This window comes from Melanostigma gelatinosum (assembly GCF_949748355.1).
Source record: "Melanostigma gelatinosum genome assembly, chromosome: 10".
Taxonomy (NCBI): domain Eukaryota; kingdom Metazoa; phylum Chordata; class Actinopteri; order Perciformes; family Zoarcidae; genus Melanostigma; species Melanostigma gelatinosum.
The window spans coordinates 26,177,833-26,192,815 of NC_136643.1; the positions used below are offsets into that span (position 1 = coordinate 26,177,833).

Below are 14,983 nucleotides of genomic sequence, written 5' to 3' on the forward strand. Positions count from 1 at the left end.
TAATAATAGTGTGTTTTCATCACTCCTCCATCCGAGTGAGCAAACATGCGTCTTCTCATGCAATCACATTTTCTTTCTTTTGATTTTAGCATTTGTAGCTCAAATGAAGTGCTGCTTAATATAATTAGAATATGCACGCTTTCATTGCAGCTTCATTAAGCCAACTGAAAGGTTCAGAGACAGAAAGCTAACGGTAGCGACAGGATGAGCTGTGATATGTAAAACAAAACCGCATGTAGCCTGAATATGTGTCGGATGTTCTTTATGGACTTTTATTTTGAAATACAGAGACCGGTGGTCATTGATGTGATGTCCCTGTTGGGGAGCGTTGAGTGTTTTATTTGATGCTTCAGCTCCTTAGAGTTGTGATCCTGAGTTCTCGATTGAACATTGTGTTCTTTTAGCTGCTGTCAGTGATTTAACAGCATTCCATTGACCTGTTCGTTCAAACCTTGACCTCTTCTGCTCCTCCGAGCTCATCACGCTGCAGCAAGCGAGAGCTCCGAACACGAGAGCAGAAAGCAGATTGAAAGAGTTTCTCTTTGAAGGTTCAGTGGAACCTGATCTCTAAACAGCGCGTTGTTTTACGGACGTTCTGCTCGTCATGGTGCACGTTTTACACCATCACTTTACCACCAAGCAGTCGGAAAACAGGCGTGGGCCTAAAATAAGTGAGTACACGATGTAACGTAAGTAACGTCACTTTGAAATATCTGCACCACTAGATGTCACTAAATCCACTCACTGCTCCTTTAAATCTAGTTCACCCGAATTACAAAGATCCTCTTTTCGCGTGTGGACAGTTCGGCTTTTATCTTCTGTCTCGGTACATCGGAGGTGAAGAATTCAGTTCATTAGCAATGAAAATGTTGATTTATATTCACAGTGTCGTTGCTGTAAAAAAACAAAATGTCGCCTGTCATGCAATGCAGGTTTCTTCATCGCCCTCTCGGGGTCCTGCCCACCGGTTTGGAACCACCAGCTCACACGCTGTCGACGGCTTTGATTTCTCTGGAAGATGGTGGTTCCAGTAGAAACAGTGAGAACACATATTTAAACAGTGTGATGTTGAGAGCAACACAAATAATTCATTTCACATTCATGGTATTTGGGTTGGAGGCAGAAATCACTGCCAAACCCTCTGCATGTCTACACACTAATCTACTGAAGCAAGCGCGGTGAATGGGTTGAACTGGCCCTTTAATGTGTTCCCAGTCCTCAGAACCATTAGTGTGCCTCAATGTCACGGATAGCTCCGCCTCCAGCACAAGTGATGCCTGCTGTCATGATCATAAACCTTTATTCTGTAGCGAGCCGCTGATGACAGCATGATCTGGGCTTCCTGTTGGAAATGTGTTGCAGAGGCAGAAGTGCAGCTGCATGAAAGAAGGAAGTCTGGAAACCTGCTGGTGTGTGTTACAACCTAAACAACGAGGCACAAAAGCATGGCTCTTACTCCACAACTGGTTCCACTGAATAAAGTTTTGATACAAATGTTTTGCATGGGCCAGCAGACTTTGTACAGGTATGAATACTGAGTATATATTTACAATAAAGCTATAATATGGGAAGCATATTCACTACTTCTTATTGTGACTCATGTGTACAGCTAACGCAGCCAATCAATGACATCAATCAATGTCAGCAAACATCCCAGAATGATTTAATGCAAACACATAATGTATCAAACACGCATTACTACTTTACAGGTAAATATTTAACCTTTATTCCAACATGAAGAAAATCAGAAAATAACACTTTGATAAACACGTCAGGACATCTTATTATAGTCTCAGTATAATATAATAATATATATATCATATAATAATATATATATATCATATAATAATATGTATATCATATAATAATATATATATATCATATAATAATATGTATATCATATAATAATATATATATCATATAATATATCATATAATAATATGTATATTATATAATAATATATATATATCATATAACAATATGTATATCATATAATAATATATATATCATATAATATATCATATAATAATATGTATATTATATAATAATAATATATATATATCATATAACAATATGTATATCATATAATAATATATATATCATATAATATATCATATAATAATATGTATATTATATAATAATAATATATATATATCATATAACAATATATATATCATATACTAATATATATATATATCATATAACAATATATATATCATATAATATATCATATAATAATATGTATATTATATAATAATAATATATATATATCATATAACAATATATATATCATATAATAATATATATATATATCATATAACAATATATATATCATATAATAATATATGTATATCATATAATAATATATATATCATATAATAATATATATATATCATATAATAATATGTATATCATATAATAATATATATATCATATAATATATCATATAATAATATGTATATTATATAATAATAATATATATATATCATATAACAATATATATACAACGCCTCAGCACAGAGAACTCAAAACATCCCAAAGAAACAGAAAAGTGAACTCAGTGACGAGGATTTGGATGAAATAACCTTTTGAATAACATTGCCGCGAGCAAGCGGTGCATGGAAAGGGAAATAGCAGCCGGTAATGAGATTAGATGTGTGTGTGTGTGTGTGTGTGTTTACGCGTGTGTGTGTGTGTGTGTGTGTGTGTGTGTGTGACGATAAACTGCTGCTGAACAAGTTCATTGAACATTCAGATGATGGCAGTGGTGTTCTGTGTCAAAGCTGCTGCTTTACAAGGTTTTCACAATGCAGGAGAAAATATTCACCTTCATACAAATAACACCGCCTCTCCTCCTCCTCCTCCTCCTCCTCTTCATCATCAGTGTTGGGCCTCTTTGATGGGAGCAGTGGGAGCTTCATCTCTCTCAGATGTAGTTCTGTCCTGTTGTGTCTTCTGATGATGATTCAGATGTTTTCTCTTTACGTTTTTGTGTGTGAATGAACAATAAAGTTCCATCTTCTCTGAACTCGATTACAGAAGCTGACAGAAAGCCTGACAGTGAAAGAGTTGACATGAAGCCGTCAGAATAATGTGAAAAATGCAACAACTTTTCCTGAAATGTTGTCAAGCTGAAGTAAACAGCAGCATTAAACAAGAAGGAAAGTAAAGTACCTCAAAGTACTGAAATACATGAATACACTTTCCACTGAATACTCTGAAAACAGGAGAGCGTCCAGATTCCATAAATCAACTGGATTCTTAAAAAGGTTTGATCTCTAATTTGTGTTTGTATATTATTCAACATTACATTGTGTTAAGTGTGTGTGTGTGTGTGTGTGTGTGTGTGTGTGTGTGAGAGAGAATGAATAAAAAGAGAGAACCAGCAGTCACAAGACCAGCAGAGAAAACAAGTTGCACAACTTGAATCAAGATAATTGATAATTGTCAGTGATTTATATCTGAGTTTGCTCTTTCATGAGGCGAGGACGTCTGAGAATGGAGCTCCCGTTCTCATTTACATTATTTGTTACTTTTTTTAAATGTCACTATGAGGAAGATATATCATATAATGTAACACAGCCTTTTTTGCTTCTGATCGACGGGTCCTGTCGTCCAATCACAGCGCGTCGGAGCGTGACTCACCGTCTCCTTCCTCCAACGGGAGCGCGCGGGAGAGGCGGGCCCCCTGAGGAAGCACCCTTGGTTGAATTGGCCCCCGTTAAAGCGGCGGTCAGCGATAAACGTGTTGTGATGCCACGCGCCTCCGAACGCACACCGAGCGCATCGACCGAGGCTGCTGCTGCGAGAGGAGGAGGGAGCGCACGTTGGCACTGCGCGGACACTTTGTAAAAAAAGAATGCGGCCGCGGATTCGCATGCGCGTGGGCGCTGAGTTTGGCATGCACATCAAAACGAAGGGGGCTCGCTATCCGGGGGGCGGTGGGGGGGATTTGATCAGTGATGGACAGCTGTGATTGATCCGGTAGAGTGACTGCCCGCGCTGTGACACATGCACCGAGGAGGAGGAGCGGCTGAGTCTCGTCTCCCGTGCCCGGGGGGTGTGTGGGGGGGGGGGGAGAATCGTGATGATGCGCTTTTTGGCCAAACGTGAGTCTCCCACCGCCGTCCAGGCTGCGATGTGTAGTCCGTGCAGGTGCATCGAGACTTAACGGGACCAGAAGAGGAAGCGGACTACATTCACCTCCACCTCAGTCTCTCTCTCTCTCTCTCTCTCTCTCTCTCTCTCTCTCTCTCTCTCTCTCTCTCTCTCTCTCTCTCTCTCTCTCTCTCTCTCTCTCGCTCTCTCTCTTTTTCTGGCCACACCACCGGGTGTGTTAACGCGCTCGCGGAGTAATTGACGGTGTTGCGCTCTGATCTCTGGGGTCCATCTGAGCTGTGATGTTTTATTTAATCTGCAGCGCGCGCTGCCGTGCAACGCGCTCCACGGACGGTAGTTAATTGGGCCCGATGATGTCGAGCTCAAATCCACCTGGATCTAATGTTCCCTCCTGTTGTGGCCAGACAGGCTCCCCTGTGACTTCTGCGCATGTTCAATTGTTTTATTCCCACAGCCCCCCCTCCACCCCCCTCTTGGTTATTGCTTTGGATAATCTCATCTATATTTTAAAAATATTTTTATATGAATGATTTTCGGAGTTGTGGAAAATCCGATTTATGACAGACTTTCAACACGTGCGGGACGAAATAGGTTTTTCAGTGGAACTAAACTTTGTTTATTGGTCGAGGCGCGTTTCCTGCCGGTCTCCACCATGTCCAGACCGAACAGTGTCAGCCCACCCGGAGTCGGTGCGCCCGGGCTGAGGGGAGGGACCGAGCACAGATCAGCTTGGGGAGAGTCCGAGTCCGTGGCCAACGGGTGCCCATACTCGGTCAGATCCCCGCGCGAGAAGCTCACCCGGACCAACAGTCGGTGGAGGGAGGAGGACGATCACGAGCACCGGCAGCCCGGGAGAGCCACCACGACCGTCAGCGGGGTCAGCTTCAGGTCCCGGTCGGCTTGGCAGGACCGTGGCGCGTCCCCGAAACGTCCAGACGGCGAAGTGCGACCCAAGTCCGTGGAGCTAGGTCTGGAGGAGCAGAGGGCCAAACCGAGGAGCGACGAGGAGGAGGTCATGCCCGAAGTGAACTTCTCTTTAGCGGCGTGCTGCACCAGCGTCATGCACATTTTCAAATCCAAGAAATTCCAGTCGGAGAAGTTGGAGCGGCTCTACCAGCGCTACTTTTTCCGCCTCAACCAGAGCAGCCTGACTATGCTCATGGCGGTGCTGGTGCTGGTCTTCACCGTCATGCTGGCCTTCCGCTGCTCCGGCGGCGGGCCGCCGAGCGTCACGTTCGTGGCGGTGTTTTCCGTCGCCATCTTCCTCACGCTCATCCTCATGGTGGTGTGCAACCGGAACGGGTTTCACCAGGACCACATGTGGGTCGTGTGCTACGTGGTCATCCTGCTGGTGCTGGTGGTCCAGGTGATCGGGGTGCTGCTCGTGCAGCCCAGGAGCGCCTCGGAGGGGATCTGGTGGACCGTGTTCTTCATCCACGTCATCTACACGCTGCTGCCCGTCAGGATGCGCGCCGCCGTCATCACTGGAGTTATTCTCTCCGCGATCCACGTGAGCGTTTCCTGGGTGCTGAACGAAGTGGACAGCTTTCTGTGGAAGCAGGTATGTGGAGGGATCTTCTGAAGTTGTTCAATGGTCTGTGCAAAGACGCTCCACGCGCTCACGCTGACTGCGCAAAATACGCACAGGCGATCCACCACATGCCCGTTTTCTCTCGCTGTCAAAGCCGCACGTTGAGAGGTGACCTGTTGGAGGATCTGTTGGTCAGTGCAGACTCAGCAGTAGCGTGAGCAGAGTCTAAAGACACCAACAGCACCTCATAGGAGGGTCAACCGTCACACAAGGTTATTCATTTACAAGAAAATACCAAAGAAGCGCAAAACACTGAGTTGTTGTGGAGGCAGAGACTTCAGAGTGTGGCCATTTACAAACTAGTAGAAGGACTTTGTGATCCACGCTGGAGAGCTTCAGATCATTGAAGTAAACCAGAGGTTAGGCTCAGAGTATTTGGGGACATGAGGGCAGAAATGATGCTCAGAGGAGCTTCATCACTCTGAGTGACAAAAGAAACAAATGTCTGATACTGTTTTTATTTTGCTTTAACAAACAGGAACTTCATTAAATAACTTGAATGACAACTTGTGCTGTTGCTCGTTATAGACAAAGACTTTGCTTTAGGATGTAGCTGCTGGGAGGGGGGGGGGGGCAGAGCAGAAAACGTGTTCATAACATCATCAAGAGGCTGACTTTCTAATATTAGACTGTAACTTGAGGGCAATTTAGAAAGAACCAGATGGTGTGATGCTTGTTCATCACCGGCAGGTTCATCCTCTGAAGAGTGAATCCGATGCTTCATGTGTTAAAGCTGCATTCTCTCTAGTGTCCACCAGGGGGCGACTCCTCTGGTTGTATAGAAGTCTATGAGAAAATGACTCTACTTCTCTCTTGATTTATTACCTCAGTAAACATTGTAAACATGAGTTTATGTCTCAATCTCTAGTTTCAAGTCTTCTTCAATACAGCATGATGTTCATTTAGTACATTATGGTCCATTTAGAGTCACACAGACCATAAAGCAGGGGATGCTTTAGGGCGGGGCTACTGTGATTGACAGGTCTCTACCAGAGACGTGTCTTAGTTTTTTAACTTGAACTCTTTGGCTGTTTCCACTTCATCCTCTTGGTTCGGTAGATGGGTCGTGGTTGTTTATCTCAGTGATTCTGTTCTCAACTCTGCATTAGAATTCAGAGGATGTTTATCTGACTTTTCAGGTTTTATTTGTGTCTTTAGGCAACAGCTTCGTTATGAAGCTGATATGAATCCCAACCTGCTAATGTCGGCCGACATGAATCATATTTACGACTGATTGTTTTCTTGTAAAGGTGAAACTGGTTAAACACCGGAGCTCTCGCTGTTCGTCCCTGAGCTTTGGAAAGACTTCAGGTTGTTTGTTTTGCTTCAGCGTACTTTAATAATCTGACAGTCGATTGCGTTTGAATGAGCTGCTGAGCCTCCGAGCTGCTCGTCAGCGCTGAACTCCTCCAGTCGTGTTGTTCCATCGGGATCCTCTCGTTCCTGCAGGGCTGCTGACTGCGTCTCAAAGGTGCTCAGTCCAACAGGTTTCACTCTCCAGCAGTATTTAAACCGAACAAAGTATTTCACCATCTTTTATTAACACTCAGTAGTTTCCTGTGAACACAGAAGTTTATTCTGAAAAGACTGTATTCATGTCAAAAGTGTAAATTGACACTTGTTGCTGGAATGTTGTGGGAAAACAGATGCAAAATGAGGAGTTCTTGTGAGATATACACTTTAGAGGCTCTGAGTGTGTACGTTACTCTTGTACTCACCGGCGGTTGTGTGTTTGTTGTCAGGTGGTCAGTTGGTCAGGTGTTCAGGTGGTCAGTTGGTCAGGTGGTCAGTTGGTCAGGTAGTCAGTTGGTCAGGTGGTCAGTTGGTCAGGTGGTCAGTTGGTCAGTTGGTCAGGTGGTCAGGTGTTCAGGTGGTCAGTTGGTCAGTTGGTCAGGTGGTCAGTTGGTCAGGTGGTCAGGTAGTCAGTTGGTCAGGTGGTCAGGTAGTCAGGTGGTCAGGTAGTCAGGTGGTCAGTTGGTCAGGTGGTCAGGTAGTCAGTTGGTCAGGTGGTCAGGTGGTCAGTTGGTCAGGTAGTCAGTTGGTCAGGTGGTCAGGTGGTCAGGTAGTCAGGTGGTCAGTTGGTCAGGTAGTCAGGTGGTCAGTTGGTCAGGTGGTCAGTTGGTCAGGTGGTCAGGTGGTCAGCAGCACTACAGAAACACGGCTCTGATCTGCAGCAGACTTGGTGGACGGTTGGAGCTTTGGCTGAAGGAGAACACGTGAACTTGTGGAGGTGACCTGAATCATATTGTTCACTGATGGAAAAGTGAATCCACACATCTGAAACTATTGATGATACCTTTACTTGTTTGCACTAAAGCAATAATACCGACAGTGAAAACGAATCGGTTCGGAAATATCTCCACACATGTTGTGGGTCAGCCTGCAGATTTGCATTTTATAGAAGACGAGACTGTTTCAGGATGTCGTTATGCAAAACAGAGATGCAAAGCTGAATACCGTTGTAGCTATTTTGCAAAACAGGATAAAATGAAACCAGCAGTGCATGTTTAGAACAGAAAGAATCCTCAGAACAGATGAAGTATAAAACTCATGATGAGGAAAACACCGTCCATCACCTCCACACAGAGTCCTCCTCCTCTGGTCCACCAGAGTCCTGATCTCTGTCCTGCAGCTTGATCCTGGACCACCATGGATCCAGGTCTCTGTGAAGACGTGGACTCAACAGTCACCGACCTCAGCCGGGAGCATGCTGGGTCGTGGCCTCGGGTCCTAGCTGACTCAGCTTTTCATCAGTATTGTCTAGATCAGGGGGGGGCAAACCTTTTGGCTCGGGGGCCACATTGAGTTTTAAAATGTGACAGACGGGCCGGGCCAGTAGCAGATGCATGGAGAGTGTTTGTGTGAACTCATATAAATTACAAGTAAAAGCCATTAGCTGAAAAGTAACTTGCATTTAGTTCCAGTGGGAACAGTGCTGCTGGTCACCCTTTGAACCAGAGCGTCAACGTCTGGTGTCAGTTGGTTGTGGAGATTCTCAGAACAGATCTGAGGTGTTCATCAGTTAACTGGGATCTTACACCGTATTGTTTTATTGCATAAATGCATATTTTATCGTGCACTTACTTAATAAGCAGTCATTTTTGACACAGAGTTTTTAGTGTGCAGGTTAATGACTGTGGTCTTTGTAGCAGTTTGATTCTTTGAAGGATCATACAGATGTTTAACTGTCACATGATCAGAGCTCTGCTGTATGAAGTCTTTCCTTGTCTCCGCCCTGTGTCACGGTGTGGGTGCATCTCACTGGCGTCAGGAGACGTATCAGAATACCCTTATTTTATTGGTTAAACTGCATCACGTGACGTGATTTACAACGCATTGGTCGGTGTTTTTCCTGCACAGCTGAACAAAGTGGCGTAAATACTGGAAAGGAGCGTGAATAACTCCGCTGCATGAAGCAAAGGCCTCTGAAAACGGGTCCGCGACGAACCACCAGTTGAGCCTCACTGGTCTGCAGGATGGTGACGAGCGGTGAACAGCTGTTTGTGTGGCGTGTCTTCTGTCTCTTCCCGTTTCCTTCACCTACATTCCGCTGGGTCCTAAGCCCCTCCCTGTACAGCTTCTTATCACCTCTTTGCACCAACGTACATTTATAACAAACACCACGCATATTACGGTAATCAGCGTTGCATATGTGTCTAACTATCGGTGCATCTCCGGTCTGTCTTTGTTCCTCCTGCATCGCTCTGTTCGGTTCTTTAATGTGACGTTACTGGAGCGACGGAGCCTCTCAGCTGCTAGCAGACTGTTGTGCTAGCAGGCTCGCTCACGAGCTGTACCCAGCATGCAGTTCGGCGGTGAAATTTTATAAATGTACAATTATTAGTGTTACAAATTGTTTATGTGTCACAGACTGTTGTGTGCTGTGGTGTTTTTCTCTTTATCTGTTTTTCTTTATTATAGTTTGGGCAATTTTGTACCAATATCTGACGGGCCGGATTAAAAGGCCCAACGGGCCGTATCCGGCCCGCGGGCCGTAGTTTGCCCATGCCTGGTCTATAGTGTATGTTACCAGAAGATAAAGTGTTGCATCGCTCGTCTTACTCCAGAGTTGAGAGAAGGCGTGAACACGCAGCAGTCATTCAGTCGTATGTTGTGCACGTTCTGTGGTGTCTCAGAGAGGGAGCAGGTAGCCACACTAGCCTCAGAGCTAACAGATCCTCCGCACGATGGAGTCATTCTCTGCATGCTGAATGGGAGCAGAGCTGTTAAAGCAGCAGAATTCTGATGTGTAATAATCACATGCCGTCTCTTTTACATCTGTATCCAATGCTTCGACCGTGAGTCGACTTCCTGAAGCCTTGAAGAGGTCAAAATGTGCTCCAGAAATTAGAAAAGGAGAATTTCCCACAATACATCTGGGCCGTTAATCAAGTCGCACACGTTTAAAAACCCGGTGAACGGAGACGAACGGTCACGACTTCGGTCGCCATCGCCGTTACAGAGAACGTGGAGCGGGTTTCTCCTCCTTCTGGAGTGTGATGCTGATGGTGTGGATGTCATGTGACCCTGCATCTGTTTGTGTGTCTCTTGATGAGAGTGTGTGGGAACCAGCTGCTGTGTTTGTTGTTCTTCAGCAGATCTCCTCCTGTTTGCATAGAACCGGCTCGTTTACGTGACATCAGCAGATAATGACGGGTTCTTTATGCCGTTTCCTCCAAGTCTTTAGAAATGCACTCGACCGTGTGACCTTTGCTGACGCTGCGTTTCTGTTTTGGCCTTGAATCCTTGAACATCATTGTGTTGAAATGCACCAACAGCAAGACGAATAAAATACAACAGACAGATAACAATATTTGGCCTTTTCTTTAAAAGTGTGGCCCACTTTGAATCCAGAGAACTTAACGTGCATCTCAACGACCGCTTTCTGCTTCCAGTTTTGGTTGCTGTCTCAAACAGTCCAGGACCTGGTCCAGGACCTAGTCCAGGACCTAGTCCAGGACCTGGTCCAGCACTGAACCCGATGGACAGGACGAAAGGAAAGACCAGAATCCGTGCAGCAGATCCAGAGATCTCGTCTTTTATACTCCGTGTATTCTTGTCAAACCCTTCTGCTTACATTACCCACAATGCAACTAGACCAGCAACAGCGCCCCGGAGTCTCTAGCCTGCAGCACAGATGAGGAGCGGACCACAGAGGGTCTAGGAAGACCCCCTCTTTCTAGTCTGGTCTTCTTCAGACTACTTTTTATTTGTTACATGTGTAGTTTTCACTGAGACCTGGAGTCAGTGGAGTCACCCTTTAAAGTTTAAACCATAACTTTATGGAGCTAGATTATAAAGATGAAATCAAATAGTGACAAAGTGAGGAGATCATCTGTGACTGGTTTCACTCCTCTAATCTGAAGAAATAACACCTGTGTGTCAAAAGAACTTTGAACCTCCAGAGTAACTTCCTGAGTTTGTTTCATTGCTTCCGTTCGCCTCCTTTAAATCCACGGGGGGGGGGGGCATGTTAGCGGACCGGGCTCAGTGGTGACGGGGTTTTCCTGCCGGTCTTAATTGAATTGCTCGTAATGTGTTGAAATTCAACACAGATGTCCTCCGTCTTCCTTCTGGGACCCGTCCCTCCCGGTCCTGACCTGCTTCATGTCCCCGTGAGACTTTTTAACCCTTCTCCTCGCCTGCAGGACGAGCTCCATGTGCTCTGGAGCCTCCAGACGTAGAAGTCTGGAAAAGTGTCTGAATCCAAACATCAGAGTTCAGCAGCGTGTACATACATATGATCTGAGCTGCTGTTTGCTTTGTTTCCTGGGATTCTGGAATGTGAGGAGTGTGACGGTTCATATCTGAACCAAACACGGACGCAGAGCTCCGCTGCTGACGCATCCCCCTCAGTGCTCTGGTAGCTTAGCAACAGATTTTTTTATTTCACAAACACCGTGTGTGTGTGTGTGTGTGTGTGTGTGTGTTCTACCTCCATACATCATCGGTCTGTTTGTTCTGGGTCCAGCTGAGACTCCTGACTTCTGCAGGATGCTTGACTCTGTTCCAGTATCGTGATGATAATATCGCAGTATCGTGATAATATCGTATCGCGGGATCTCTGGTGATTCCCACCCCAAGTGGACTGTACTCTGTCCTTATACTATTGCACTTTTCTGATACTAATCATTGGTTATTGATCCATATTAACAGATACAGATCTCTCTGTTGTTTGATTAGAGCAGCTGGTCTACAAGGATCCAGAATATATATAATTATTTTCACCACCATCCTAAAAATCATTTCAACGCTCTGAAGTCAGTAAACCATCAAAAATATTAAATGTAATACTTTTACTTTGTTATAGTAATTTATAATTCTCTTTTGGGGCTTTAAAAGCGTCTTTAAATTAAATGTTTTTCGTTAGTATGAAAGTCAAATGCTGAAGCCCTCGTCTTCTAGGAACTAGTGGTGTAACGGACCGTAGTGGATCCATGACATGTCCTGACCCCCCTCACAGTTCATCACACATGTGAACCTCAGCTTAATGACGCAGTCTAACGTTAACCATCACAGTGTAAATAAAGTTTAACGTTAACCATCAGAGTGTAAATAAAGTTTAACGTTAACCATCAGAGTGTAAATAAAGTTTAACGTTAACCATCAGAGTGTAAATAAAGTTTATCGTTAACCATCAGAGTGTAAATAAAGTTTAACGTTAACCATCAGAGTGTAAATAAAGTTTATCGTTAACCATCAGAGTGTACATAAAGTTTAACGTTAACCATCAGAGTGTAAATAAAGTTTAACGTTAACCATCAGAGTGTAAATAAAGTTTATCGTTGACCATCAGAGTGTAAATAAAGTTTATCGTTAACCATCAGAGTGTAAATAAAGTTTAACGTTAACCATCAGAGTGTAAATAAAGTTTATCGTTAACCATCAGAGTGTAAATAAAGTTTATCGTTAACCATCAGAGTGTAAATAAAGTTTAACGTTGACCATCAGAGTGTAAATAAAGTTTATCGTTAACCATCAGAGTGTAAATAAAGTTTAACGTTAACCATCAGAGTGTAAATAAAGTTTATCGTTAACCATCAGAGTGTAAATAAAGTTTATCGTTAACCATCAGAGTGTAAATAAAGTTTAAAACCGGATCCTGGTCCCATTTAACCCGGATCCTGGTCCCATTTTCATGTCCCATTTGACTCCTGATCGCTGCAGGACTGGGAGGAGTACTTCATGTCCCGGCCTCATTAAGTGTGTGGTCACTTGCATTGTTAGCATTACTGCATGATGATGCTTAAAGTTATGACGTGACTCTGCGGTTTGTCATGAGAAGCTTTTCTCGTGAGAACAACTCGCCCACACGCATTCAGTCCATTTATTAACAGACACATGAACTAAAAACCTAAACATCCAAAGAAGACGTGGAGCTTTGTGTAAACAGAAAACAAGATGATGAGAAGTGGAGCGTTCTTTGTCTCTAAAGAACATTTAAATACTGTTTAAGCAGAATATTGTCAACCATCTGAAAATAGGACATATGGCAACATGCACACTTCTGTTCTGTCTTCACACGTCTCACTCTCCCAATTATCAGCTCCACTGATCAAACACCACGTGGAGTGTGAAGCAGCCTCCTCTCACCGGTGCACAGCGCTTATTCAGGAAGAGAGAAAGAACTGAGGAACACTGAACTCATCAGCTTCTGTGAAACACTATCCATCAAACCAAACCTGACCAGATGCTACATGCTAACAGCTAATGCTTCACTCTGCGCTGAGAGGGAAGTCTTCTTCGTGGGATATTTATGTTTTATACCCATTCATCTTGTGAATAATGCAGTTTACATCATGAAATCAGCTCCTCGTGTTCATCTCCCCAGTTTTCTACATCCTGGGAGTCGAACACATCTCTTAATAAATCAATAAATAAAACGGCTCGTTACTGTAAATGTCAGGAAACGTGAAGCGTACGACTGTACGTGCATCGTGTCCATTTGAATGCTCTTTGTCCACTCATAACGGGAGATGATGCGTTCAGCGCTGTGCGTGCAGGAGAGAGGGAGGAACACCTGGAGGAACACCTGGAGGAACACCTGGAGGACATGTGATCTCCACTGAGGGAACGTTTGTCGTTGACACGGAAGTTGCTTTGTTGTGCGAGGTCAACAAAGCTCCAGCAGTTCTTCAAGTTGTTCTCCAGGAGATGGAAGCCGTGATCCTGACTGACTCGTGCTGCAGAATCAGAACTGTGTCAGCATTGTATTAAAGGGACGGTTCACCTGAATGCCACTAAAGAAACGCAGTGTGATCCGCTCCAGAGATGCCGAAGCAGATGGCAAACATCAAAGCAAAAGCTTTTGGGTTCAGCAATAATTCAAAAGGCATTCGTCGTCGTGTGGACGTCATTCTAAGCAGACGGCTGTTTGGAGGGAAGTCTGCAAATGTCACTTTGTTGGTTTAAACTGGTATGTTTGCAGCACACGAGTGTCTAAATGAGGTTTGCATCACATAGCAGCTGGACAGTTTGTCTGTCTGGGTAATGAATACAACGTGCTGTTGCATATTATTTGTTAACGATGTTGCCGTTGGTTCAGTGCAACTTCTTGCCCTCATATTTCATCACTGCAGCACCGGAGCACATTACACAGCTCTGCAAACAGCGTTTTACAGAACCGGCAGCAGTAACTGGTGGAATGGTCCATGCATGATGTCTTTCACCCACTCGTCCTCTTGCTTATGTTAAGGTGTTAAAATAAACGCCTTGTATTGATTGGCTGCCCTCCGGCCCTCTGAGGCTGCTGCTGTTGGCTCTTTGGTACGAGGAGGACAAGCGGACGTTTTCCTTAACGAGTGAGTTGATGAGAAGGTTGTCCTGCAGCACGGCCACCAAGAAGCACAGTGATTACTCCTCTGGGTGAGGCCTTCGAGGTAAGGACACAAGGACACAGCAGCAAACTCATCCCTCGTTTCTTCTTCTCTTCAGTGCATAAAGCTGCGTTTCTGTACCAGCAGAGTGACGAGTGGTCCTGAAGAAGCCGGCGTGTATACAGAGAAGAACTCTGTGTCAACATCACGTCACAGCAGATGTTGCTTTCATAATACTTCAGATACTTTTATCATCCTCTCCGTCCTGTTGCTGTGCAACCAAATATCTAAATATTTCTAAGAACTAGAGCGGGATAAGGCCAATTGTTTCCTGGAGGATTCGACCTGTTTCCTGGAAGAGTGTGGGCGCCGCCGCCGCCCCACTGTGTGTGTGAGTGGTGGCGGAAAGACGCCGGTCAGCCTGGGCAACGAGGACCTTTTTTGATTTCTTTTTTGC

General features: G+C 44.5%; 1 protein-coding gene across 2 annotated transcripts in view; it reads left to right on the top strand.

Moving 5' to 3' along the window:
* Positions 1-4,771: 4,771 nt before the first annotated feature.
* Positions 4,772-14,983, top strand: part of adcy5 (adenylate cyclase 5) — a gene marked incomplete at its 5' end in the record, with an annotated part of 49,151 nt that continues 38,939 nt past the window's right edge. For both annotated transcript variants that reach the window (XM_079276939.1, XM_079276940.1), the window contains one exon: positions 4,772-5,680. In XM_079276939.1, the coding sequence (XP_079133065.1) occupies positions 4,772-5,680 (909 nt within the window). The remainder of the gene's footprint in view (positions 5,681-14,983) is intronic.